Source organism: Periplaneta americana, chromosome 14 (genome assembly GCF_040183065.1).
Source record: "Periplaneta americana isolate PAMFEO1 chromosome 14, P.americana_PAMFEO1_priV1, whole genome shotgun sequence".
NCBI classification, from domain to species: Eukaryota; Metazoa; Arthropoda; class Insecta; order Blattodea; family Blattidae; genus Periplaneta; species Periplaneta americana.
Window position 1 is genome coordinate 134,097,028 of NC_091130.1, and position 24,761 is coordinate 134,121,788.

At 34.7% G+C, this 24,761-nt stretch overlaps 1 protein-coding gene across 7 annotated transcripts in view; it reads left to right on the forward strand.

Annotated features, from left to right (window-relative positions):
* Lar (tyrosine-protein phosphatase Lar) overlaps positions 1 to 24,761 on the forward strand; it is a 652,517-nt gene that overhangs the window by 441,224 nt on the left and 186,532 nt on the right. For 6 of the 7 annotated variants that reach the window (XM_069846106.1, XM_069846110.1, XM_069846112.1 and 3 more), the window contains exons 2-3: positions 3,975 to 4,175; positions 19,974 to 20,084. In XM_069846106.1, coding sequence (XP_069702207.1) covers positions 3,975 to 4,175; positions 19,974 to 20,084 — 312 coding nt within the window. The remainder of the gene's footprint in view (positions 1 to 3,974; positions 4,176 to 19,973; positions 20,085 to 24,761) is intronic. The other variant, XM_069846108.1, reaches the window with a different exon arrangement.

The window sequence follows — 24,761 nt, forward strand, 5'->3', positions numbered from 1 at the left end:
CAGCACATTTTTTTCGCAATTAGCGTGAACACCTGATGCTGGCATTTCAGGACCGTTGGATTGTTTGGGGAGGCCCCACACCTTGGCCTGCTCGTTTCCAAACCTAAATCCCCTAGACTTTTGTTTATAAAGAACAACCAGGTCAATTTCAAAGAGTGCGTGATTCCTTACGCCGAAGGGCAGAGAAATGAACTTCATGAATGGACGTCACATTGAGCACCTCCTATGAACAAGTGTTCAGATCTCAGAAAGTATGTGTTGTAGGATCCATGTTTATTAGACATTATTTCCTTGTTTTGATGCATACTAGCACCTCCTAAAATATTGGATACTTTTTAACACCCTGTATAACTATCGCAGTTGAAAAAGCGTCGTAAAATAACCAAATAAAAAAAAACAGTGAGCTGAGATGGTTTGACAGTTGATTCGGACGGCACGGATTTGATTCCGGGCAATGGCAGACTTATTTTTCTAGTCTTCATCATGCCGTCATCATTGCCAGCATTATTATCACCATTATCGTTATATATTCGTCATCGTCATCATCGCTCTATCTTCCATCTCTATCGTGTCCACACCTGTGGAGTAACGGTTAGCGCGTCTGGCTGCGAAACAGGTGGCCCGGGTTCGAATCCCGGTCGGGGCAAGTTACCTGGTTGAGGTTTTTTCCGGGGTTTTCCCTCAACCCAATACGAGCAAATGCTGGGTAACTTTCGGTGCTGGACCCCGGACTCATTTCACCGGCATTATTACCTTCATCTCATTCAGACGCTAAATAACCTAGATGTTGATACAGCGTCGTAAAATAACCCAATAAAAAAAATAAAATCTCTATCGTCATGAACTTTAAGCAATGCAGTGGACTCGATACAGTCGCTACGTCTCGCACCAAATACTCTAGCCATCTCCTTTTGGATTTTTCACACTTCTCATTTCAATCAATATATAATTATCAACCTCTTTCGGTTATTACTTTGTATATATTCTCTGTTCGCAAGTCACTTCCACAAATATTCATTTTTTAACGTGACACTACTTGTAATTCTGTCATTGTGCAAATTTCACCTCTCTAGCCTGTAGCTCTATGACAATTTATAAATTCATGAGACCTAACCTAAAAATCGGTATTGTTTAACCTCAACAACTCCGAAAACCGAATGCTACTTTAAAATATTTACTGTTAATTTATTAATTATTATTAATGTTGTTGTGTTACTCATTAATACTCACTTACAAATGGCTTTTAAGGAACCCGCAGGTTCATTGCCGCCCTCACATAAGCCCGCTATCGGTCCCTATCCTGTGCAAGATTAATTCAGTCTCTATCATCATATCCCACCTCCCTCAAATCCATTTTAATATTATCCTCCCATCTACGTCTCGACCTCCCTAAAGGTATTTTACCTTTGGCCTCCCAACTAACACTCTATATACATTTCTGGATTCGCCCCGCTACATGCCCTGCCCATCTCAAACGTCTGTATATATTATTATTACTGTGTTTTTTTTTATTATCCAATTTAATAAACCCTATTTCACCCTGAGGTATATTAGGATTATAGCTGGCATCAAAATATATTTTATAAGCAATAAACAATAATAAAATTATAATACAAAATTGTGGTCAAGGTTACAATTCACATGAATTATGTACAAGAATGCACCTTAATGAAAGAATGGATCGTTTCATAAAGCTCAAGGCATGTCTCTATATTTATATCCAATGGTTATAGGAGGAAATATATATAAAATAGCTATTAAACATGTTATTTTAGAAGCAATAAATAGCTATACTAAGAGATGGCTTAAAATTTACGAATTAAATACATTATTTAGTAACAACAATTGGCAATAATCAGGTATTACAAGAAATGGCTCAAAATTAGAAATCAAATGCCTAATTAAAATAAAAATTAAAACCAATAGTACAATATTATATTATGCGAAATTGAAGACTTACAGTTTCATTATAGTTGATTAGAAATAATACGTTTTTTTTCCCCCCGGGATAATTTAACATTTTATAGTTTCACGAATATTCTATTCAAGAAGGACATGAAATGCTTATATGATTTGGAGTTGGTCCTATTGGTTAACGGTTTGCTAAATGTATAATTTAAAGTGTTCAGTAACAACTCAAGCTCGTATCTTTCACGGCAAGAGACTGGACAATCATATAATACATGTTTGACATCTTGAGATTCCTCCCCACAAATGCAAGTTGCATCGTCTTTAATATGAAATCTATTTAAGTATTCCCCGAATATTCCATGCCCAGTTAAAAACTGTGTCAGTATGAAATTTGGCATTATTATTTTACATTTATTACGATCATAGACCGTTGGAAAATACAGCTCTTTTGTAAGAATTCCCTTATCACTATTGACCCATCTTTCGTTCCATTCTTGCATATAATGTTCTTTGGCTACTTTTTTGATATAGGATAGCGGACATAAATTGTACGACAGTGGCACATCAGAGTTGGCTGCCATCTTTGCCAATTCATCGGCTCTCTCATTTCCAACTATCCCAGTATGCTGTATTACTGTGTTCAGATTTCAAATAATACTTAGTAACTTTCATTTCGTTACGTTGACAGCTTCTTAAGGGGACACGCTACTGAATTTTCGTCAATTTTGGTCAATGTTAAAAGTTAATTTTTTTTTTTTTACTGATGAACTGTATTGACTAGGAACACACCCATGCACCATTTCATTGTAGGTAGTCTTAGCATTATTTTAAAAGTGTAAGAAACAAATTATCTTTATATGAGACCCAGATATTTGTTTACTAAAATTATAAACACTTTTTTATATTTTATTTTTTTCCGAGTACATTTTTCACATAAAATTTTGAAAATAATTGTGCACATGTAACTCATCAACATCTATTCGATTTTAAAATTTCAAAAACTTACAATCAAAATTGTGGAGATTAGAAATCTCACTAGTGTGTCCCCTTAAAAGCAAACGATGATGTCAACATAAAGCTATAGTAACTGTCGGTTATACGAGGGTGATCCAGGAAATAACGACCGTTCGCGCATACCCGCCGCGCAGCTGACTCCCCTTCCTTGTTTGAAGGTCAACTGGCTTCCTTAACATGTGTTCTCATAATGTTGTGAGTACTGGTTGCAACAAGTCGCCATTGTTCATTTTGTGTTACTTCAAAATGAACGACGTGATTGATAATCCCGCCGGCTGTGAGGTGAGGAGTGTGATTCGATTTTTGAATGCGAATGGTGCGAAATGTTCAACAATGGGCGAACAAATGTCCACGATAAAACTCGCACCATTTTCTCACATTTATTTCATTCATTACAGTATCACCATACACTTCTTTCAATTGCCAGTAAATTTCTGCAGATTTCAAATGTCGGGCATTCAAAAATCGAATCACACTCCTCACCTCACAGTCGGCGGGATTATCAATCACGTCGTTCATTTTGGAGTAACACAAAATGCACAATGGCGACTTGTTGCAACCAGTACTCACAACATTATGAGAACACATGTTAAGGAAGCCAGTTGACCTTCAAACAAGGAAGGGGAGTCAGCTGCGCGGCGGATATGCGCGAACGGTCGTTATTTCCTGGATCCCCCTCGTAGTATTCAGTACCGAAACGAAGTTGGCTAAAGAAAATTCAACATGACAACTAGAATCCACTATAATCCACTAGCTTGTGTATTAATAAAGGGAAAATGGTTAGGTTTCACTCTTAGCCTATAAAGTAAGAAGATCTTGAGTATACTGTCTCGTCATCTGTGACTAATGTTGATTGTTCGAATCGAGAATTGCAGTAAATGAATATCAACGAACAAAGAGTCCTAAAGAATGAATTTACATACCACATCCCCGTTTTACTGTTAACTCCTTATTTCACATAATATTAAATATGATGTGTGTGTGTCGATTGTATTGTGGTTTATTATGGAGCATACTCGTAATCAGATGAACGTTTCTGTGTGTTTCAGCTGATAAGCTGCCAGCTGGATTCCCCCAGATAACGCAGGCTCCGAGCACCAAGGTAGTAGAGATTGGCCACAATGCAGTTCTGCTGTGTTCGGCAGTGGGTACACCTCCTCCTCGCATCTCCTGGGTGCGGGACATGCTGCCCGTGGACCCCAACAAAAACTCACGATACAGTATACTTGACACAGGTACCGGTATGCCAGGTACGTTAGGAGTAGTGGCTGTTCGCAAGTAACACCAAGCCTGCAACCATGTCTGGGATATAAATTATCCTAAAATGCCAATTCATTTATGTTATTTTTGTTTATTTTTGCCCCTTGATGAAGATATACTGGGTGTTCAGTTCAAAATGTGTCTTGGCTCGCTGTATGCCGTCATGTGGCTAGTTGATGAGCCTAGAGAATTCATTCTTCCTACACTTCCGCAGCTCAGGTGTATAACCTAAGAGGCAGAGAAGATGGCTAGCAAGTACGGCGTTCATTCTGAAGAGTACGTACCGATACGTACGATAACGCCGGTAGTGGTAGGAATGTGAACTGTTTGGAAATACGTACTGTCGGGATATGGGGAGAGGGTTAAGACGATTACTTACGTATTTCTTGACATCAGTGGCGTAGCATGAAATTTTGAGCAGGGGAAGCTAACTCAAGTTGTCTTTCATGCAATATGAGAAAATGTATTACAAAAATACAGTCTTAAAATAAATAGTAGTCAATTTCAAGTCAGCAGTCGAAGATTGGTTGGAACATCGTAAGTAACACCAATAAGGCATGACCTCAAATGATACGTAATAAAATACGATTTCACGGTTTACACATATCTCTAACAAATAGACACGTATACGTATAACATTAGCTCACTCCCTGTCATACTTAGAGAAATCACAATATTAGTATCATTACGTAAGTATGCGTCTGTCTTTTGGTTGTGTCCTTCATTGACAGCAAGGGAGTCGGTCATTTGTTTTTTAAATCACACTTTTGTTCGTAAGTCAGTCTTGATAATACAATTGCCCTAAAAATTCAAGTAAATTAGTGTCAGGAACTGTTGTTTCGCTCATTATTTATTATATTAGCCACAATGCACACTAACACTTCAACTGAACACAACTGACGAAAAGGGATAACTCGGAAACTACTTATTTTAAATGTTAAAGCTAGCTTCTTTTCGAGCCTTGCGACTAGGGTAGTTTAAAAGGGATGGAAAATCTGCGGGATGGATTACACAGAAGAAACCGGTCTGCTTGGAAGCTGGTGTGTGCAGGCTTCTTATCTACTGCTGCATCACAAATAATCCTGAGCTACCGCATCACAATATTTAACGCGTAAATATAAATTCTATTAAAATTAATAAATAATTTTCTCCATAAACTGCAGGTTTATTATGAAATTATTATTAACTGGGGAAGCTAAGCTTTTTAGCTTACATTGACGCTACGCCACTGGTTGACATTAACTTCGACGGTCAACATGGACACGGAGCATTTGATTTGTGTTGTGGAATGTTACCGTACGCAACCGATGATAACAAATACCCTGCGTACGACTTGCCGGCGCAAAACACAGTTCGAAAGAGGTTATGGTAGCACACAGACCATACAGACCGCCATCTGTTGCTACGACGTTCAAGTTATACCGTACACGTTCTCAAGTTCAGATTGAAGAACGCCTTAAATAATAGGCAACTTCTCTAACATATCAGCTGAAATTCGCTTCAAATCGGTGACCCAACAACAGTGACGTCATGACACACTTTGAAATGAACACCCAGTAGAAACACCCAACATTTTGGAGCTATTCATCGGTACCGCTATTAGAAAAAATACAGAAGGGGAAACCCCAGTATTGCTTGATAAAGGGCCCAATAGGTTCATCATCTTTCGAACTTTTCCTAATGATTGGTAACGATTAGCTTGTCTGACTGTGAAACCAGCTGGCCCAGGTTCAAATCCTGGCTGGGATAAGTTACCTGGTTGAGGTTTTTTTTTCCGGAGTTTTCCGTCAACCTATTAAGGGGTTAGGTACTGTCTTCCTCCGACGAGTTTAGTGCTGGGACCTGAGGTATTCTTGCCATCGGTGCGGGGGGGTTTGCAGGTAGATTCTTTTGTTGCTACAGTCAAGCCGAGCCGAGTGGAGTGGGAAGTATTAATCGTCCAAAAATATGCAGTCTTCAGTTTGTAGTAGTGTGTGACTGTGTGCAAGTGTTAGATACTCTATATACGAGTGAAATGTTTTCAGTATGATTGTACTTCCTTCCAGACTGCCGTTGTCACTGTTCTCTCCCACTCCAGTACCGCGCTATGCTAGTCGGAACCGCATTCCTCTCAGCACTAAACTCCTCAGAGGATGACAATACAGCTTACAGCAGTAAAATTTTGGAAATATTCAATTTTTTTTTCCTTCATTACTTGTTTACTTACTTACTTACTGGCTTTTAAGGAACCCGGAGGTTCATTGCCGCCCTCACATAAGCCCTCCATTGGTCCCTATCCTGAGCAAGATTAATCCATTCTCTACCATCATATCCCACCTCCCTCAAATCCATTTTAATATTATCCTTCCATCTACGTCTCGGCCTTCCCAAAGGTCTTTTTCCCTCCGACCTCCCAGTTAACACTCTATATGCATTTCTGGATTCGCCCATACGTGCTACATGCCCTGCCCTTCTCAAACGTCTGGATTTAATGTTCCTAATTATGTCAAAAATTATTTTTTTTCAAAATTCAATTCACTGTGCAGTAATGAAGCTTTTCCCACATACCTCAAAAACTATCCAACATTATGTGATGAAATTTCTCGTGTGTATTAATGCATATCATATCTACAATATGATGCAAGATCACTTCTCTATCTTTAATAAATTGTCTGATAAAAAAATTAATTCATTTTACAAAATGGTCAAATATCAATATTTTCTTCTAACACAAAATAAAAAATATATTATTTATTAAGGAATGTAGTTGAAAGAGCATGGTGTTGTAACCATGAGTTTCAGCAATAAAATAAAAGAGAGAGAACATGAAAAAGTCAACACGTTTACGAGTTTTGAGGGAAACGCTTCATCACTGCATAGTGAACTGCACATTTTGAATTTTGAAAAAAAAATATATATATATATATATATATATAATTTTTTAATCGTAAAAATATTTTTTTTACATAGTAGAAGGACAGTGTTTTACACATACCAATTTTCATTATTGTACAAGATACAGTAATGGAGGAAAAAAAATGTTGAATATTTCCAAAACATTTACTGCTGTAAGTGTACCTAATCCCTTAAGAACAAATGCTAGGTGACTTTCGGCGCTGGATCTTGGATTCATTTCGTGGCATTATCACCTTCATCTCACTCAGACGCTAGATAGACTACCCATAACAGTTGATAAAGCGTCGTAAAATAAATCAATCAAAAACAGATATGCCAAAACCGAAAAATCTCTATCTACTGTCAAAATTACAAAAGTTCCTTCTCCCCAATTAACTTGTCGTCATTCAACCCGACTCTAAGATTGTGCTCATAAATGTTGCTAATTAAAAAAACTTACATTTGTAATGTCAAATTGAATCCATAGAACAGGGCACTTATCGAATATATATAAATTCTATGTTGAAGATTATCACCTGCATTGAAAATTACGTTCAGAAATCAATTTTTTTCACTTTGCTTGCGCACTTACTTACGTTAGGTTACATTCATATACGAGTATAGGCTATGCTGTGAATCACTGATATTATTTCTTGTTTAATATTGTGGGCTGACAATCTAAAATTTGGAAATATTCAATATAATTATGAATTAATGATTGCTTAGTTATGATCTGACCAATGGTTGCAGGCTTTCTTTCTCAAGACTTTTAAGATTATGGCCATAAATATCTGTTCATGTAGTGATGCATTACAATATCTCATAATAGCTATTTTGAAACGTTTTTCGTGTTTTAATAAGACTTCTGACGTAATTTCACAATATTACTTACTACCAGTCATAATTCCAACAGTTTATTTATATTGTAATTTAAATTCCGATAATTACATGCAGTGTGTTTACGTAGTACATGAATTTAAATGTTAATTAAAAGTCATTAGAGTCTTTGTTGCATAATTATTATTTGAGATAACCCCCACATTAACTACAATAATTTTAAACATAAATTATCTGTAGTAATCTCAGACCTCGAGTGACATTTATTAGAACTATTTCGTGAATAAAATAAAAATGTAAATAATATATCCCTAAAATTCGATCACAAAATGTTAATAATTTTACATTAACGAATACTTAACCTATTCGGACATTGTGAAGTTGAAATACTCGTAGATGAATATCGATCACTGCAATAAAGAAATTCGATGTTATTGTTCAGTAATGCCAATTGCGAAAAGCGAAATACAGGTTTAACAATGTTAATTACATGTACTGCATTTTTCTCTCATTATTATAACATAAATACATTTTCATTATCTGCTGAAATCATAATTTAATTTAACAGTAACAGTGGTGACAGCTATATACCAATGCTTATGTATTCACAGCGAGACATGTTGCTACACAGTGAAGCCATCTCTGTATAGATAGGCCTAATTAAAACACGAATTTTATTACGCCATACGGAAGGCAGTTATTATTACTATGCAATGTCTTTGGGATTCATATATGCGATGATGTTACATAAATTTGAACATCTGACTTTCTATTAATTGTTTCATTTCATTCACAAAATACAAATTTTATAGACTACAATTTATTATAGATTAAGTTACCTGTATATACTATATAACGTCTTTGGTGGGAGCAGGACCAATGTCAGCTGTGCCTTATTTCGACCGTTACTCACAATCAGTGCTACACGAAAGCATTTTTTATAGCTCGACAAACGCATTCTCGCTGTAGTGTGTAACGGAGCTAAAGCTGCATCTGCACATTTCAATATTCCAATCGCGTATGCGTGCAATCTGAGAAGAATTTTGAAAGAATCAAGTTTAAAAGGTACGTTCAATTAAGATGCATGAAGTTTTTGTGTCTACATGGTGCGCCGTTTTGAACGTCGTCTTCACTGCGTAAATATATTAGTTAATATTGAATATCAATCTTGCATTCATTGCTTTAAAGTTGAAAGAAAAGTTTAACCGTGTAGTTGCATCTTAATGTATTCATGATCATAAATTTACGGAGAAACAGTTGGCGACAACGACTAAACAAAAGAACGACCATGCGATAAGTTGATAGCGATAAATCTAGCTGCAAAAAATGATCGCAAATTGTGACTGTGATTGGTTGGAATTCAAAATTTCATTACATTTCATTGGTCGAAAATGGAATGACGTCATATAAACGAAATAGTCTTTTGAAGAGCTTTTTCATGAGAGGAGTTTTTAATATTTATTTTTTATTTTATTTTTATACACAGAAAGTTAAATAGCTAAATATAGACCTAATAAAATACGTAAACAGAATCACCTTCATTGTAATGTACTGGTAAAACTGAAAATCCAGAAATATAATCTGGATTCTAGAGATACTAAACGTGGCCATAGTCTTGTAATAGTCTTGCACTAACCTCTCAAAATCTTTGAATCACTACTGACTGCGCATTTGCTTGTCGTGAACTGTAGTAATTGTGGTGATGGGATCACGCTATGACTACGCACTCTTACTCACCTTAATGAACCACTTTATTTTATTAAATCCTTCAGTGCTCTTTCATCTATTGCACTATTATCAACCAATTAGTTTTCACTTGCTTCTTAATCGTCATAAATGAGTTTGTATGCCTTTATTGCCTTACAAACGCTATTGTTATAGTGATTGGGATAATTTCTCTTTTGCTTAATTGCAAAACTGATATTGAACTTATTAACTTCTTAAAATTTGTAGTGTCATATACTTCTATACATACGTAAAATTTTACTGATTGTCGTACATAATACAAAGAGAAAAGAAAATAAATTGAACAGTGTACAGGGCAATTATAAATGGTTCCTCAGATTTTAAGCGGCTGCATAAAGAAAAATATAACATTTAGAATAATATATGATACATTAAAAGAAACAGAAATTGTCCAAGTTTCGGACAAACCTTCACAAGTGAGGAGCTTGATATCAAAGTTGGACAACTCCGCTTTTGCTTTTTTTTTTTTTTTTTACAGGAGAGGCGAAAAACTAGATCCTTGGAAACCAATATCACCGTTGTACGTACATTCTTTTTAAACATTCTCATGGGTCATAGAAATATTTTTTCAGTCTCAAAATGTGATTAAAATTAATATTCAGGTCGAAATTTAAGTTTCAAAAGTGAAGTTGTCCATCTCTGTAACTAAGTCATGGAGCGTTTTTGAAACCAAATGAAGCCATATTTAAAGTGGAGTTGTCTGTTTTTGAAACCAAATGAAGTCATATTTAAAGTGGAGTTGTCTGTTTTTGAAACCAAATGAAGCCATATTTAAAGTGGAGTTGTCTGTTTTTGAAACCAAATGAAGCCATATTTAAAGTGGAGTTGTCTGTTTTTGAAACCAAATTAAGCCATATTTAAAGTGGAGTTGTCTGTTTTTGAAACCAAATGAAGCCATATTTAAAGTGGAATTGTCTGTTTTTGAAACCAAACGAAGCCATATTTAAAGTGGAGTTGTCTGTTTTTGAAACCAAATGAAGCCATATTTAAAGTGAAGTTGTCTGTTTTTGAAACCAAGTGAAGTCATATTTATAGTGGAATTGTCTGTTTTTGAAACCAAACGAAGCCATATTTAAAGTGGAGTTGTCTGTTTTTGAAACCAAATGAAGTCATATTTAAAGTGGAGTTGTCTGTTTTTGAAACCAAATGAAGCCATATTTAAAGTGGAGTTGTCTGTTTTTGAAACCAAATGAAGCCATATTTAAAGTGGAGTTGTCTGTTTTTGAAACCAAATGAAGCCATATTTAAAGTGGAGTTGTCTGTTTTTGAAACCAAATGAAGCCATATTTGAAGTGGAGTTGTCTGTTTTTGAAACCAAATGAAGCCATATTTAAAGTGGAGTTGTCTGTTTTTGAAACCAAATGAAGCCATATTTAAAGTGGAATTGTCTGTTTTTGAAACCAAACGAAGCCATATTTAAAGTGGAGTTGTCTGTTTTTGAAACCAAATGAAGCCATATTTAAAGTGGAGTTGTCTGTTTTTGAAACCAAGTGAAGTCATATTTAAAGTGGAATTGTCTGTTTTTGAAACCAAACGAAGCCATATTTAAAGTGGAGTTGTCTGTTTTTGAAACCAAATGAAGTCATATTTAAAGTGGAGTTGTCTGTTTTTGAAACCAAATGAAGCCATATTTAAAGTGGAGTTGTCTGTTTTTGAAACCAAATGAAGTCATATTTAAAGTGGAATTGTCTGTTTTTGAAACCAAATGAAGCCATATTTAAAGTGGAGTTGTCTGTTTTTGAAACCAAATGAAGCCATATTTGAAGTGGAGTTGTCTGTTTTTGAAACCAAATGAAGTCATATTTAAAGTGGAGTTGTCTGTTTTTGACACCAAATGAAGTCATATTTAAAGTGGAATTGTCTGTTTTTGAAACCAAATGAAGCCATATTTGAAGTGGAGTTGTCTGTTTTTGAAACCAAATGAAGTCATATTTAAAGTGGAGTTGTCTGTTTTTGAAACCAAATGAAGCCATATTTAAAGTGGAGTTGTCTGTTTTTGAAACCAAATGAAGTCATATTTAAAGTGGAGTTGTCTGTTTTTGAAACCAAATGAAGTCATATTTAAAGTGGAGTTGTCTGTTTTTGAAACCAAAGGAAGCCATATTTAAAGTGAAATTGTCTACTTTTGAATCTAGGTCTCTTCTAACTCGGTTTCAAAGCAAACTTATGTAAAACAGTACCTACTTATTCATCCACAAACGATTATATAAACAATCAGCGATGTTGGATTCACGATGCTTGATGGGAAAAGGTGGTACGACTGTGGGATTCTCATTGTCTACTGAAGGAATTGTCCTAATTTGAAACCAAGCCACAGTGGAGTTGTCTGCATTTTAATTCTAAAGGCATAATTAAGTGCTATTTTCGCTTTGTTCTGTCCGTTTTTTAACCTAAACAGTTCCAGAATCGCAATCAGCACACAAAATTCTATGAGAAACAATCAATATTTCGAAATCGCAAAAAAGGAGTTGTGTAACTTTGATACTATGTTTGCTGGTAATGGTGGCACGTACACTATGTCTTTTACACACCCCCAGAGAAAAAAATCGCAGACCATTAGGTCGGGGGATCTAGGAGGCTATTGTAAGAACGCTAAGGGCCGATTGTATAAACCATTTAATCTTAGATCAGAGGTTAAATTGATCCTCGTTCTAGCTGAACTTGGAATTTTGTGTTGTATAAAGTCTAATCTGAGACTAATTTGTCTTAAACTAAAGTCAACTTTGACTGAAGAAATTTCTCCGATTAAGTTAGATGATCCAAGTTCAGTTATTTCTTTTCTGTTTGAAATATACGAGTGGCAGATTGTGCAAAAAGAATAACTATTATTATCGATATATATGGTAGATATATATATATATGTATATATATATATATATATATATATATATATATATTCAATTTCTTGCCTTAATATACAAACATTCTTATATTTTATGAGGCTTTATCGTGTTCAGCAGTATCAAATAACATAACCTATAATTATATTATGTTTATAACAACCATTAATTATTCATGGATATGATAGGTACATTCATAAATTTTCAATTAATTGTATTACTAAACGAAAATTGTTGTTTTATAAAGCTTTATTATGTTTAGCAGTATCAAACACCGTAACATGATAACAATTTGGAGAACGGTCAATCTTCTTCTTATTGTCCGCCATTATTTACAACGCACAACACAAACCAATGTCTCCAACAGAGTGTGCGAAAAGTCGCCAAAAAGTAGTTGGAAAGTCGCTAGATTTCTTATTATCAACAAAGAAAGAGTAAATTTTGTCACTATGGGGTGCTAAAAAGGTCGCTAAATTCCTATTTAAGCAATATAAAAGTTAAAAGAAATTGTCGTGGAAAAAGAATTAAAGTCGCTAAATTGGCTACACTGAACAAACCTGTACAACATGGCCCGCGCACCACATACTTTACCTGTTTATGCGATGTTGCCAAGTCCTTTTCACGTGAACTTAGATTGCATTTGAACCTAGGTAATTTGATCGCAGAAAAGTTTTATACAATAGAAGAAGTGTCTGAACTCGGTTCACTTTCCGATCTTCGATCAAAATTGATCTTTAGTCAGGGAGTTTTATACAATTGGGCCTAAGCCCTCTTCAGCGCCTCGCCCAATCCAACGGCAAGGAAGTTCTGTGTTGAGGTAGCAACTCATTTCAGTGTATCAGTGGGGCGGTGCCCCATCAATTTGAAGTATTAAGTCAAACTTCTTATTCTGTAAATGTGTACTAATCTTTTTAAATGTTCGCGCAGTGTGAGATTATAAATTAGGCTTAAATTTAATACTTTTATACTCAGTAATCTTCACAATTTAAAAATAAAACAATTAATGTGTGATAGGTAAATTAAGATATAAAAAATGAACACAAAACGAAATTTATTGTTTGGCTGATATGGTGAATTACTATTTATATTTCTAAATCACTAAAACCAGCTGGATCAGGCACTGCACTTGTTAATGTTCGTTGATTATTCGTGGTTTATTAACATTCACGAAGTCGTAAATTAGGCAGGTTTACAATACATTGTTCAATTTATTTTTATCTCTTGATGTGTTTTCTTTGTATGAAAATATAAAACAGTACCGGTATTTGTGATTTAATGAAATTGATAAGAAAGGCTTTAAAAATGAATAAACTTATATTATACTTAGTCGTATTCACAATTTAAAAATTATTCTTCAGTTTTAATTTAAGCTGCTTCACGTTGCAATTTGAAAATTTGAGTATCTATCATGTTATTAGTATCCCAACATCAACATTATTGTAGCATTTCCTTAAACGTGTTTTTATGACTACATGCCTTACCGTAATTCTTCCTTTTCGTTATGCTTCATGCTGTATAATATCTGCGATTGGCTTTTTTTTCGAGTGTCATGCTGTTGCAGTGCTTTTATACTGCTTGAAGATTTCAGAAATTAAACTCATTACACGAAATGAGCAGTGTATTGATTAACATGTTGTGTTCTGTGTGGAAGTGTTTCTGTGTGTTTTATATTATTTTTATCTTAATATTATTTTCTGTCTTGTAGTGTGTCCTCGTACATTCTTACCTATGACAACAGTTTATTTTATTTTGAATGACTTTGTACTATCATCTTTTATACAGAATGATCTATATAAAGCTTTACCATTTTAATCAGTTATAACTTCCTTGAGAAAGTCAGTATAAACTTGAAATTTTATTTTACTAGTGGCTTGTGCAGCAAATGCTGCAAACTAAGTTCATTAGACGTTCAAATAAGAATTTTTCAGATTTATTTTCAATGAAGAATACCAGACATTCTGAAAGTTATTTGCTTCCATAATATTGAAACATACTGTCTCGAGCCAATACTGAAGAGAACCACGCATATAAATATCTACACCACACCGCCATTAAATATATGAAAAAGACCCAACCCCACATGATTAATAACTATAAAAATATTTGATTTTTAATAATATTATTATCTTACGTAAGTTTTATAGCTTTCAGTAACATATACAATATATGTATTATATAGCCGCCACTCAGTAAAATATAGAAATCAAAATCTGATTTAAGTTATTCTCTACATATACTTACATAACCCCAAAAGTTTCACTTTCATATCATCAATATAGCATTAATATGTATAATTAATGAAAAATAGTCGCATCATGGCATTAACTACAATAATATTTCATTTATAATGGTAATAATGTCATCAAACCACCTCAAGTTTTGTAGTTTTTTAATATCAAATACACAGCTGTACCCAGAAAATTACACACCACAGAATCGAACCTGTAAATTATTTTTAGTAAGTTAAGTTTTTAATAACCAATTTAATTTGAGCTCTAAATATGTCAGCATTCTTGCAGATCATGGCCTTCGTGTAATATTGTTTACTGTAGTGTGTGTTTTGTTTTATTCTGGAATGCAATTAGCTAGTTTAGCTAGTTCTCAAAACTGACGACAGATGGATTTTGGAAAATAGGAAAATTATGTTGAAAAATTGACATTTCACTGAAAACTACTATTTTTATGAAAAACTTTGAGTTCTAAGCTTCAAAATGAGGGGTCATTTATTAAAATCCGTTCAGCCGTTTTCCCGTAATTTCCATTACCCGTTCAATATATATATATATATATAATATTATTCTAGTGGCTCAGGGAGAATCACTTAACCCTAAAATGCTATCGTCATTGAGTAATACTGTACGTATAAATGATGTAATTGGCGAAAAGAGTGTTTTGGGGCTCTATATTCGTTTCGGAATATAATTTTATTTCTCTCGCTGTAGTTGTATTTGTTTAGGTCTCTTTTTTGTTACTAATTTTTATTTTCATGAAAATAAACTTACATTAAATATAAAATCATATAGATCTAACTACAAGAAAATATTTATGAATATAATTTTTATTTCGTTTCTTTAGTTTTATTTGTCTTTTGTTTCTAATTTCTTCTTATATCAAAATAAATTTACAGAAAACAAAAAACCATATAAATCTAACTACAGTCACATTGCTGTTATTTCCGGCGTGATTCCTCCTCTTTCCTTACGCCTTAGGAAGTGGAAGCTCTACAAAGTTTAGGTAGGTAGTGTCGTTCGCCATTTTTGTTCTTTCGTTGCCGAGCGACCAGACGAGGAATCTATTTGCCGCACCGTTAAGCATTATCATGTCGTAGCTCTTATGATAATAAATCAAACGCACTGTAATTGAGCAAATAATTGAGCGGCAAATAACGTCCTCGCGTGCTTTCTGCGAACGCCAACGAAAGAACCAAAATGGCGGGCGATTATATTAAGTATTTATCGAGCCTTAGGAAGTGCATAACGTCATGAGCAGCGAATGACAAGACGCACACGTTTAAATGTAGCCGATCTGCAACGTGATTGGCTGCCGGAAATAAGAGCGACGGGACTACACTAGAAAAGACTTCAGAATACAATTCTATTCTCTCTTTTCTTACATGGTGAGTTTACCATTTCCTGTTTTCTTACTTCTTTTTCTTCTTTCTCCATTCACTTCTTTTCTACAATTATTCTCAATCTTTCCTACTGTATCTTCCATTAATTTTTTCTCCTTGAGCTGCAGCTTCATCTCGGTAGGTATTCTGGAACCTTATCACTGTCACAAGCCTCATGTTCAATCTCTACATTGCCTTCAGCACCATCATCTGAACTTTCATCTGTAATATGCAAAGTAGTGTCAGAACCATCACGTAAGTTTTCATGCAGTGTTACTTTGTTAGATAAAACACAATTATAAGGAAATAAATAAACTGCACTGAGAAAAAATGTTATACTGGGTGTTCATTTCAAAGTGTGTCATGACGTCACTGTTCTGAGTCAGCGATTTGAAGGGAGTTTCAGCTTTTATGTCAGAGAAGTTGCCTATTACTCAAGGCGTTCAATCTAAACTTGAGAACGTGTACGGTATAACTTGAACATCTAGCAACAGATGGCGGTCTGTACGGTCTGTGTGCTACCATAACCTCTTTCGAACTGTATTTTGCCCGAGCAAATCGTACGCAGGGTATTTGTTATCATCGGTAACGGCAACATTCCACAACACAAATCAAATGCTCCGTGTCCATGTTGACCGTCCAAGTTAATGTCAACAAATGAAGGGTACATGGGAATAACGATCAAGGTCCATTTTAGAAAGTTTCGAGAAAAACGAATTTTAAAGTTTAAGCACTTAATACTTTGTTATGTGTGTATTTAATAGAAATTGACGTAGTGGAATGTCAAGAACGATGATTTCTTATTACTAGCTAGACCACATGATAGTACTTTCTTTCCACTATAAGATAGCATTATTAACTCATTTTCGAATTTTGATGGACCTTAATCGTTTTTCCCGTGTACCCTTCAAATACGTAAGTAATCGTCTTAACCCTCTCCCCATAAAGGAAAAAAAACTCACCACAGTACGTGTTTCCAAACAGTTCACATTCCTGCCACTACCGGCGTTACCGTACGTATCGGTAAGTACTCTTCAGAATGAACGCTGTACTTGCTAGGTAACTTCTCTGGCACATAGGTAATACGCCTCTGCGGAAGTGTAGGAAGATTGAATTCTCTAGGCTCATCGGCTAGCCACATGACGGCATACAGCGAGCCATGACACACTTTGAACTGAACACGCAGTATTAATACTTATTGATAGGTACGTAAATCTGACGTACACTTCCAAATATAGACCTATCGTATAATAACTTGGGTAAGCGTGTAAGTTGCAACCTGCTGTCACGACTAGGTCGCAATTCACTTCGGGCGGAGGCATGGTGGCGTTTCGAGTCTCTCCCATATAAACAAATGTATCAATGCACACAGAGAGGACAGGATGGGGACACGCCACTCTCGAGTCACGAATTGCCCTTCAAAACGACACGTAGCGTCTGACTATAAAATAAAATTCGCGACAATTTTGAATTTAATATTCAATTTCGTGCTGAGATGGTGCAATATAGTATAGAAACATTGATGAGACATTATATGTATAAAAATTCCGGAAACGGGTCGGCCTGGTTGGCTAGCAAAAGAGATTGAACACCAACTATCTCTTTGCATGATGGTGGACGCTTCCAACCTTTGCGGGAAATAAACCTTTCTCCGAATATTTACTTTGTTGTGGTTTAATCAACTGTCCGAAGAAGACAGGTCCAGACCCCACAAGTGACACCAACAAGGTATCACTCATGAGTAGACTTCGTTGAATTGCCACAGGCAGCACGCAATCAGGTTGCCGATGTACGGTAGTATAGAAGAAGTGAGCGATCGCCCGGTCTCGTAGTATACGCAGTTCATGTTAAGAGATGTGACCGGTCCAAATATATGGAGCTACAGCTAATGTATACCTATGTAAGCACTTGTTTCTGCATTACTATGGTTGGAATAGTCAAAGCTTAACATTTGTTCATTGCAGACAAGAATTCAATCAAAAATACCACAATGAGAGTGTTGCTGTTCCAAACAATTGCCCCTGGAATACCCTTACCCCCGCAGCCAGTCTTGACCCGTTGAAAAACATGGTTGGATGATGTTAATTATTATGCAGAATATTACGGCAAAATAATGGAGGTAATTGATGCATTGGATAGCACAGACAGTGCCGCTGTTGCAGCTATAAAATCATTGCCTTCTGAACAGCTATTGGAAGATATTCTGTTCACTGATTCTAATTTTAAAATCGTGTCCAAAAGCATCATCCTATTAGAATCTTCTAAACTACAACTCTCAGATGCCCTTAATATAGTGGATAAAGTTTCACAAACCGTTATCCAAAATAACAATTCACTAATTTCAGAAAAAGTGAAATGTAAGTTGAGAAACATTATTACTAAAAATTCTGCCTATTTACAACTTCGTATTATAAATGGTGTACCATCTGGTCATGACAAGACGTCTGAAATTGGTGTACTAAAAAGTACTAGTGACTTTCCGTTCTTCAAATATGCACCTATTACATCGTGTGATGTTGAACGTACATTTTCCCAATATAAAAACTGTTTAAGTGACAATCGGAGGAGGTTCACTTTGCAGTCGCTCAAAATGTACGTAACTCTTCACTGCACATATTCAAGGATGATGTGAGTATATTACATTAAATTTTAAGAGTTAATATATCTCACTACAAAATAATTGTGTATTTACATGTTTAGACATTTCCTACTTCAATGATCATTCATTATATTTCTTGAATGCAGGGTACAGGTTTTATTGTAACCGCAGTATACTGCTCAGTGTTTACATTAGAGGCATAGTCCATCCGTTGCACGCCCCCTTCTCATACAGCCTATACCGCGTGCGTAGTAAACCTTACGATTCTCGTGGCAATTCCACGAAGTCTACTCATGAGGCAACTAGGCCAGGAGATAATGAGGTAGGGTGGTCAGTTCCTTTCCCTCTCCATTGCGCACATAGCTGACTAACTACATGTTACACTAATCAGACTACAGATGCATACAAACAATTGTTCTTCCTCTGACACATATCGTCAAGTGAGATGTAGTCTACTGCCTGATAAATAATAGAAGTATATATGAGCCAGAACCTCAATCAGAGGATATTTAGCCTACTCAATGATTTAGAAATTAATTCGGAAGTTGAAACTGATTAAAATGATAAAGGTTAATATAGATCACCCTGTATAATAATAAAATAATGCTCAGATTTTTATAATCACGTGAAGTTGCTTTATTTTTCTCTAAAGCTGATATTAAGAACGTCTCTTTTGTTTTCATGAAATTGGAGTAAATTATGAAAAACTTTACTTTCTTAAATGATGCCTTTAAAACGTATAAATATTTTGTATAACATTAACGTTTTAAATTCTGAAGATTTCGGGTTGATCATGTAAATATAATTGTATTTGCGATATATTTTTAATTTTGAGAAATTTAAATCGAAATAACTATAACTATATTTTTTTTAATACAAGTTCCCTAGTAAAGTAACAATATTTTACTGAAAATATCTAGTAGCTATTACCTCCATCATCACAATGATACTATTACACCTTATAAATTAATAATAATACAAACTGACACATTGGCCTTATTCTGTTAATACTAAAAACCAATAAGAAAATTAGTAATAAAAAATAAAGAGACAAGCAAACTGTGTTTTCAGTTTTTGACATACATAAAACATAATAACAATAGATAAAGCTTAAATTATGTTCAATATTTTAGAATATTTTTTTTGTAAATGAAAATAAAACTCTTTATAACATTTACGTTATTTGTACAAATATTTATAACTCTAAAATGTTATCGAACTCGTCGGGTCGGACGTTGCCTGACATAGCAGTGTTACCAACTATTCCATCTTGTGTTGATAGGAGCCTTGCAGATATCAAGCAGTGAAGAAGAGGACCAAGGAAAGTACGAATGTGTTGCTGAAAACGTGGTCGGAACTGAATATTCTCACTCCACTATGCTTTATGTTAAAGGTGAGTACCTCTTTTTTTTCACTGGCGTGGATGAATAACTTGTGACTTTCTGGAATATAATATTGGCCTAAATATAGTAACATACCAATATAAGAACGTTCATTATAAAATATCGGGTTTAACTTTAAATATTAGAGAAGAAAAATGAAAGACTTCAGTGTACTGTACGAGTAGTTAGGCTGTAGGCCTTTATTTATGGCCTCTGTAGACAACAGTAATTTGTATTTCATACATTGCTTCCATAAACAAGTACTACATACATTACTGCTTACTTACTTCAGATTAAAAATAAGTTTCTAGTTCTATGTTGTTTAAATTCACAATTCTATTTCCGCCACATTAATTTTATCAACAGTAATCTCACTAGACGTTTTGATTTATCTAGAGAAAATCAAAACTCGAGTGGGATTTAATTGACTATTACACGATTAGAAGAAAGTATATAAAGATTAGAAATAACGAAGTACTCCAATACAATAAAATATTAATTGACTTACGAAAATACAACTGTCTTCAAATATATTATTGTACCATCTCAACATTACAAATATTACGCTAGAAGCATGCTAGATGGCAGTAGTGAGCAATGCCTTCTCGTCGAGAAGTTCTCGATCTATTATACACGATGGCAATGTTACTAGTCAAGAAGGCTTTGTTGATTCAGTTTCATTTTTATTAAAATGCAACATTCCACTTCAATTATCCGAATCCCAGTAATCAACGTCACTTGACAGATGATTTTCAATAAATCTTAATATTAAACAATCCCTGATACGTGACTATCCATAATATCATATAGCAGAAGCTATAACATAACCTAACTAATATACACAAGTGTTAGAAAAGTTTTAATTAACGACGATGACATAAAAAATAAACATGAATAATTTTAAAAGGAATAAGTATTGAATGTACAATTTTCAAATTTGAATGTGGTTGGTGGTTCAATTGATGTTATATTGGACGTGTGCGTAATAGAAGTGGAACTCGTTGATTTAGGCCTACATGGTGTATTCAACTTATTCAGGATTTCCGAATGAATAATTTCAAAAGGAATAATTATTGAATGTACAATTTTCAAATCTGAATGTGGTTGGTGGTTCATTTGATGTTATATTGGACGTGTGCGTAATAGAAGTGGTACTCGTTGATTTAAGCCTACATGGTGTATTCAACTTATTCAGGATTTCCGAATGGTGCTCTTCATTTATTTGTAAATCGGATTTCAGAAGATGCATAGGTATAATCCTTGTTCTTGAATGCCAATGCGAGTCATATTTGAAACTGCTGTGCATCGACTGGAGTGGTTTGTAATTTTGTGTGTATATATATATATATATATATATATTTTTTTTTTTTTTTGACGTCCAGACCAGCGCAGTTTCAAATGTTGGCAAACAAAGAAACAAATGCTAGGGACGCGATAAAATTAAACAAATGCTAGGGACGCGATAAAATTAAACAAATGCTAGGGACGCGATAAAATTGTGCGATAAGCAGCCATTATTGGTTGAAATACGTCCTTTCGTACCGTTTTATTGGTCAAAAGTAGTATGACGTAGTAAGAGTGTAATAGTCAATAGTAATCTCACTAGAGGTTTTGATTTATCTAAAGAAAATCAAAACTCGTATGGGATTTAATTGATTATTACACGATTAGAAGAAAGTATATAAAGTTTAGAAGAAATAAAGTACTCTAATACAATAAAATATTAATTGACTTATTAAAATTCTATTTGATCTGAATGGAGGAGGATAGAACAACGCTGGATAGTTCAATGGTTGAGCTGTTTGGACTTCTTCCATTGCTAATTTTAAAAAATTATAGCACAACGTTTCGAAGAGTGAGGTGAAAATCTGCTGTGGGGATCGTTACGAACAGCTAGCCTGTCTGACTGATCGACGACCGTCAGATCGGTGCGAAATATAAAGACAGAACACTCCTTTTTATTCTTCTTTTCATTCTCTATACTGTATGTCATTTTACTACAGCTTATGACATCATGTGTTCCATCTTTATATTTCGCACTGACCTGACGGTCGTCGATCAGTCATACAGGCTAGCTGTTTGTAACGATTCCCACAGTAGATTTTCACCTGACGACGAAGAGCGATCCACTCTTCGAAACGTTGTACTACAATTTTTGAAAATTAACAATGGAAAAAATCCAAACAATTCAATCATTGAAAATTCTATTTAATTAATATGAGCTTCACCAAAACGTTTGAACGGAGCCGCCATATTCAGTTGACTATCTATGCGGTAAACAAATGACGATCGCAAATCATGTTTTATAGTATTGTAAAGAATTTGCAATTTGAAATGTTGGCAAACAAAGAAAAAAATGGTAGGGAGGTGATAAAAAGAGAAGAAAAGTATATAAAGATTAGGAGAAATAAAGTACTGTAATACAATAAAATAGGTTTTAATATTAACTTACTGAATTCTATTCTAATGTTAACTTCACGAAAACGTTTGAACGGAGTCGCCATTTTCAGTTGACTATCTATCCGGGAAACAAATGACGATCGCAAAGAATGTTTTATATTACTGTAAAGAATTTGCATTTCGAAATGTTGGCAAACAAAGAGAAAAATTCTAGGGAAGTGATAAAATTGTAGCGATAAACAACCTTGATTGGTTGAAACACGTCCTTTCGTACCGTTTTATTGGTCAAAAGTATTAACTGTTTTCAAAGTTATTTATTATAGGCCTACTAAGAACTCAACTTTTTTTTACACACATGATAAAGCCTACAATTTTGAAAGTAAATATGACACAATTTTGAAATTTTAGCGTTATTTATATCAATCAAATCCTCACGTGTTTTGGATCTTGTTCACACATACAGTATATTTAAGGGTTTTTAATGATTATAAGTGTCAATATAAATTGCTTTTTATGGTTTGTCATACACTTGCATCTTTGGACTTTTGTTATCTTGGATTCATAAAAAAAATCCAGCATTGCTCTCGGTAATTAAGAAGGGCTGACTTGTTTTCATAATTTTGGAGAATTCCGTACGCTGTTTGCCCTGATACTTCATCATTATAGTCAGAGATATGTTTGTAAATCTTCCTTCGAGGAGAGGTAGTAGTTTCAACAGACAGGTATGAAGATATCTGGCACTGCATCATAAGATTTGCTCATTGCATAGTTTGGTTCCAAGTTCTAAAACCCCTGAGTGAATCAGTGAGGAAGTTGCTATGAGTTAGTAATGAAATTCCTCTCTGCTTCTGGTCTGGTAGAGGGTGAGGCGGAGTCTCTTAAGTTGAAGAGGCTGTTTCCTATATGCTCCAAGATGCGTACTGTACTGGAAATGCAGTGGTCTTGTGTTACAACTCTGAGACAGTCTTTGCAGAGAATTCTGTTTTCTCTCTAGTTAAAATTACGTATTGCAATAAGAACGTATATTCATCGGGAGTTTTTACTGCTTCAGAAACCACAAAATTCTTTACAAGAAGGACATAATAATTATGAAAAGGAAAAGATATCAACTTGATCTGATCTCATCTGGTTGACTGACTTGATTTGGCTGGCTGACAACCAGATTGGCCTAATCGATCGATCTGATCGACTGAACTACTGTAACTTGATCAAGAAGACCTGACCTGACTTGAGTGACTGGGATCTCGACTCACCTTAGGACCGTAACACACTTGCAGATTTTTCGCCAGCGAGAAATGTGTTGCGAGAAAATAAAAAAATTGATAACATGGATTCAAATACATGTCCACACACTGAAAGAGATTCTCGTTCGAGGCAAAAACCTCGCGCGAGTTTCTCGCTGGAATCGGTAGCTCAGCGAATTTTCTTGACTCATTTATCAAAGATGTTTGACATTTATACTCTTTATGACGATTGAACGTAGAAAAAGATATCATAGGTGGCGATGAATTGTACTGTTTTTATTTGAAAATGAGGAAAGATGGCTGATAATTGCAGTCAGAAACTTACCGAACTTGTACGATGTCACTCGTAGGCCTATTTATATGATACACTGGATGAAAACTATAAAGACACGAAACTTAAAGAAGAAATCTGGAGACAAATATCAGATTATCTGAAAATAAATAGGGCTATATTTTATTTTGATGACATTTAATAATATTAATTAAACATTTGAAATAATGTAGCTATATGTCTTAATAGTTTACATGATTTTAATCAGAACATAGCAAAGAATTCTCTATCATATCATGAATGGCAAAAAACTGTGGTCCATTCAACCTGAAATAACGCCTAAACGTATCATCATTCAAATCGAAACCAGTGTCCAAAACTCGCCCTTATTTTCGTAAGATACAGTGTAATTTTCAGATATTTCTGACTTTAATTTTAGGCCTACTTTTTCTTTTCATTAACAAAATATGTTTATGTAACTCCATTTCCTCATCATCTGAATAGGATTCAACATAGCGTTTGTACGTAATTTGTAAAGTACGACAATATACCACAGTCTAGTATATACAGTCACGAAGCTTGAGTTTTGAGGGTGCTAGAAACAATAGACTGTGACGGTACTATTTTGCATTGCCCGTAATGAGGCGATATTAGCGATCCTAGTGGTGAGCAACTGTCTAATATTTGCATATTTACTACGTATTGAGCTTCGCGACTGTATATAGTAGAGTGTGAATATACGTAAATACATAACCTATAATATTTCCCTCAAC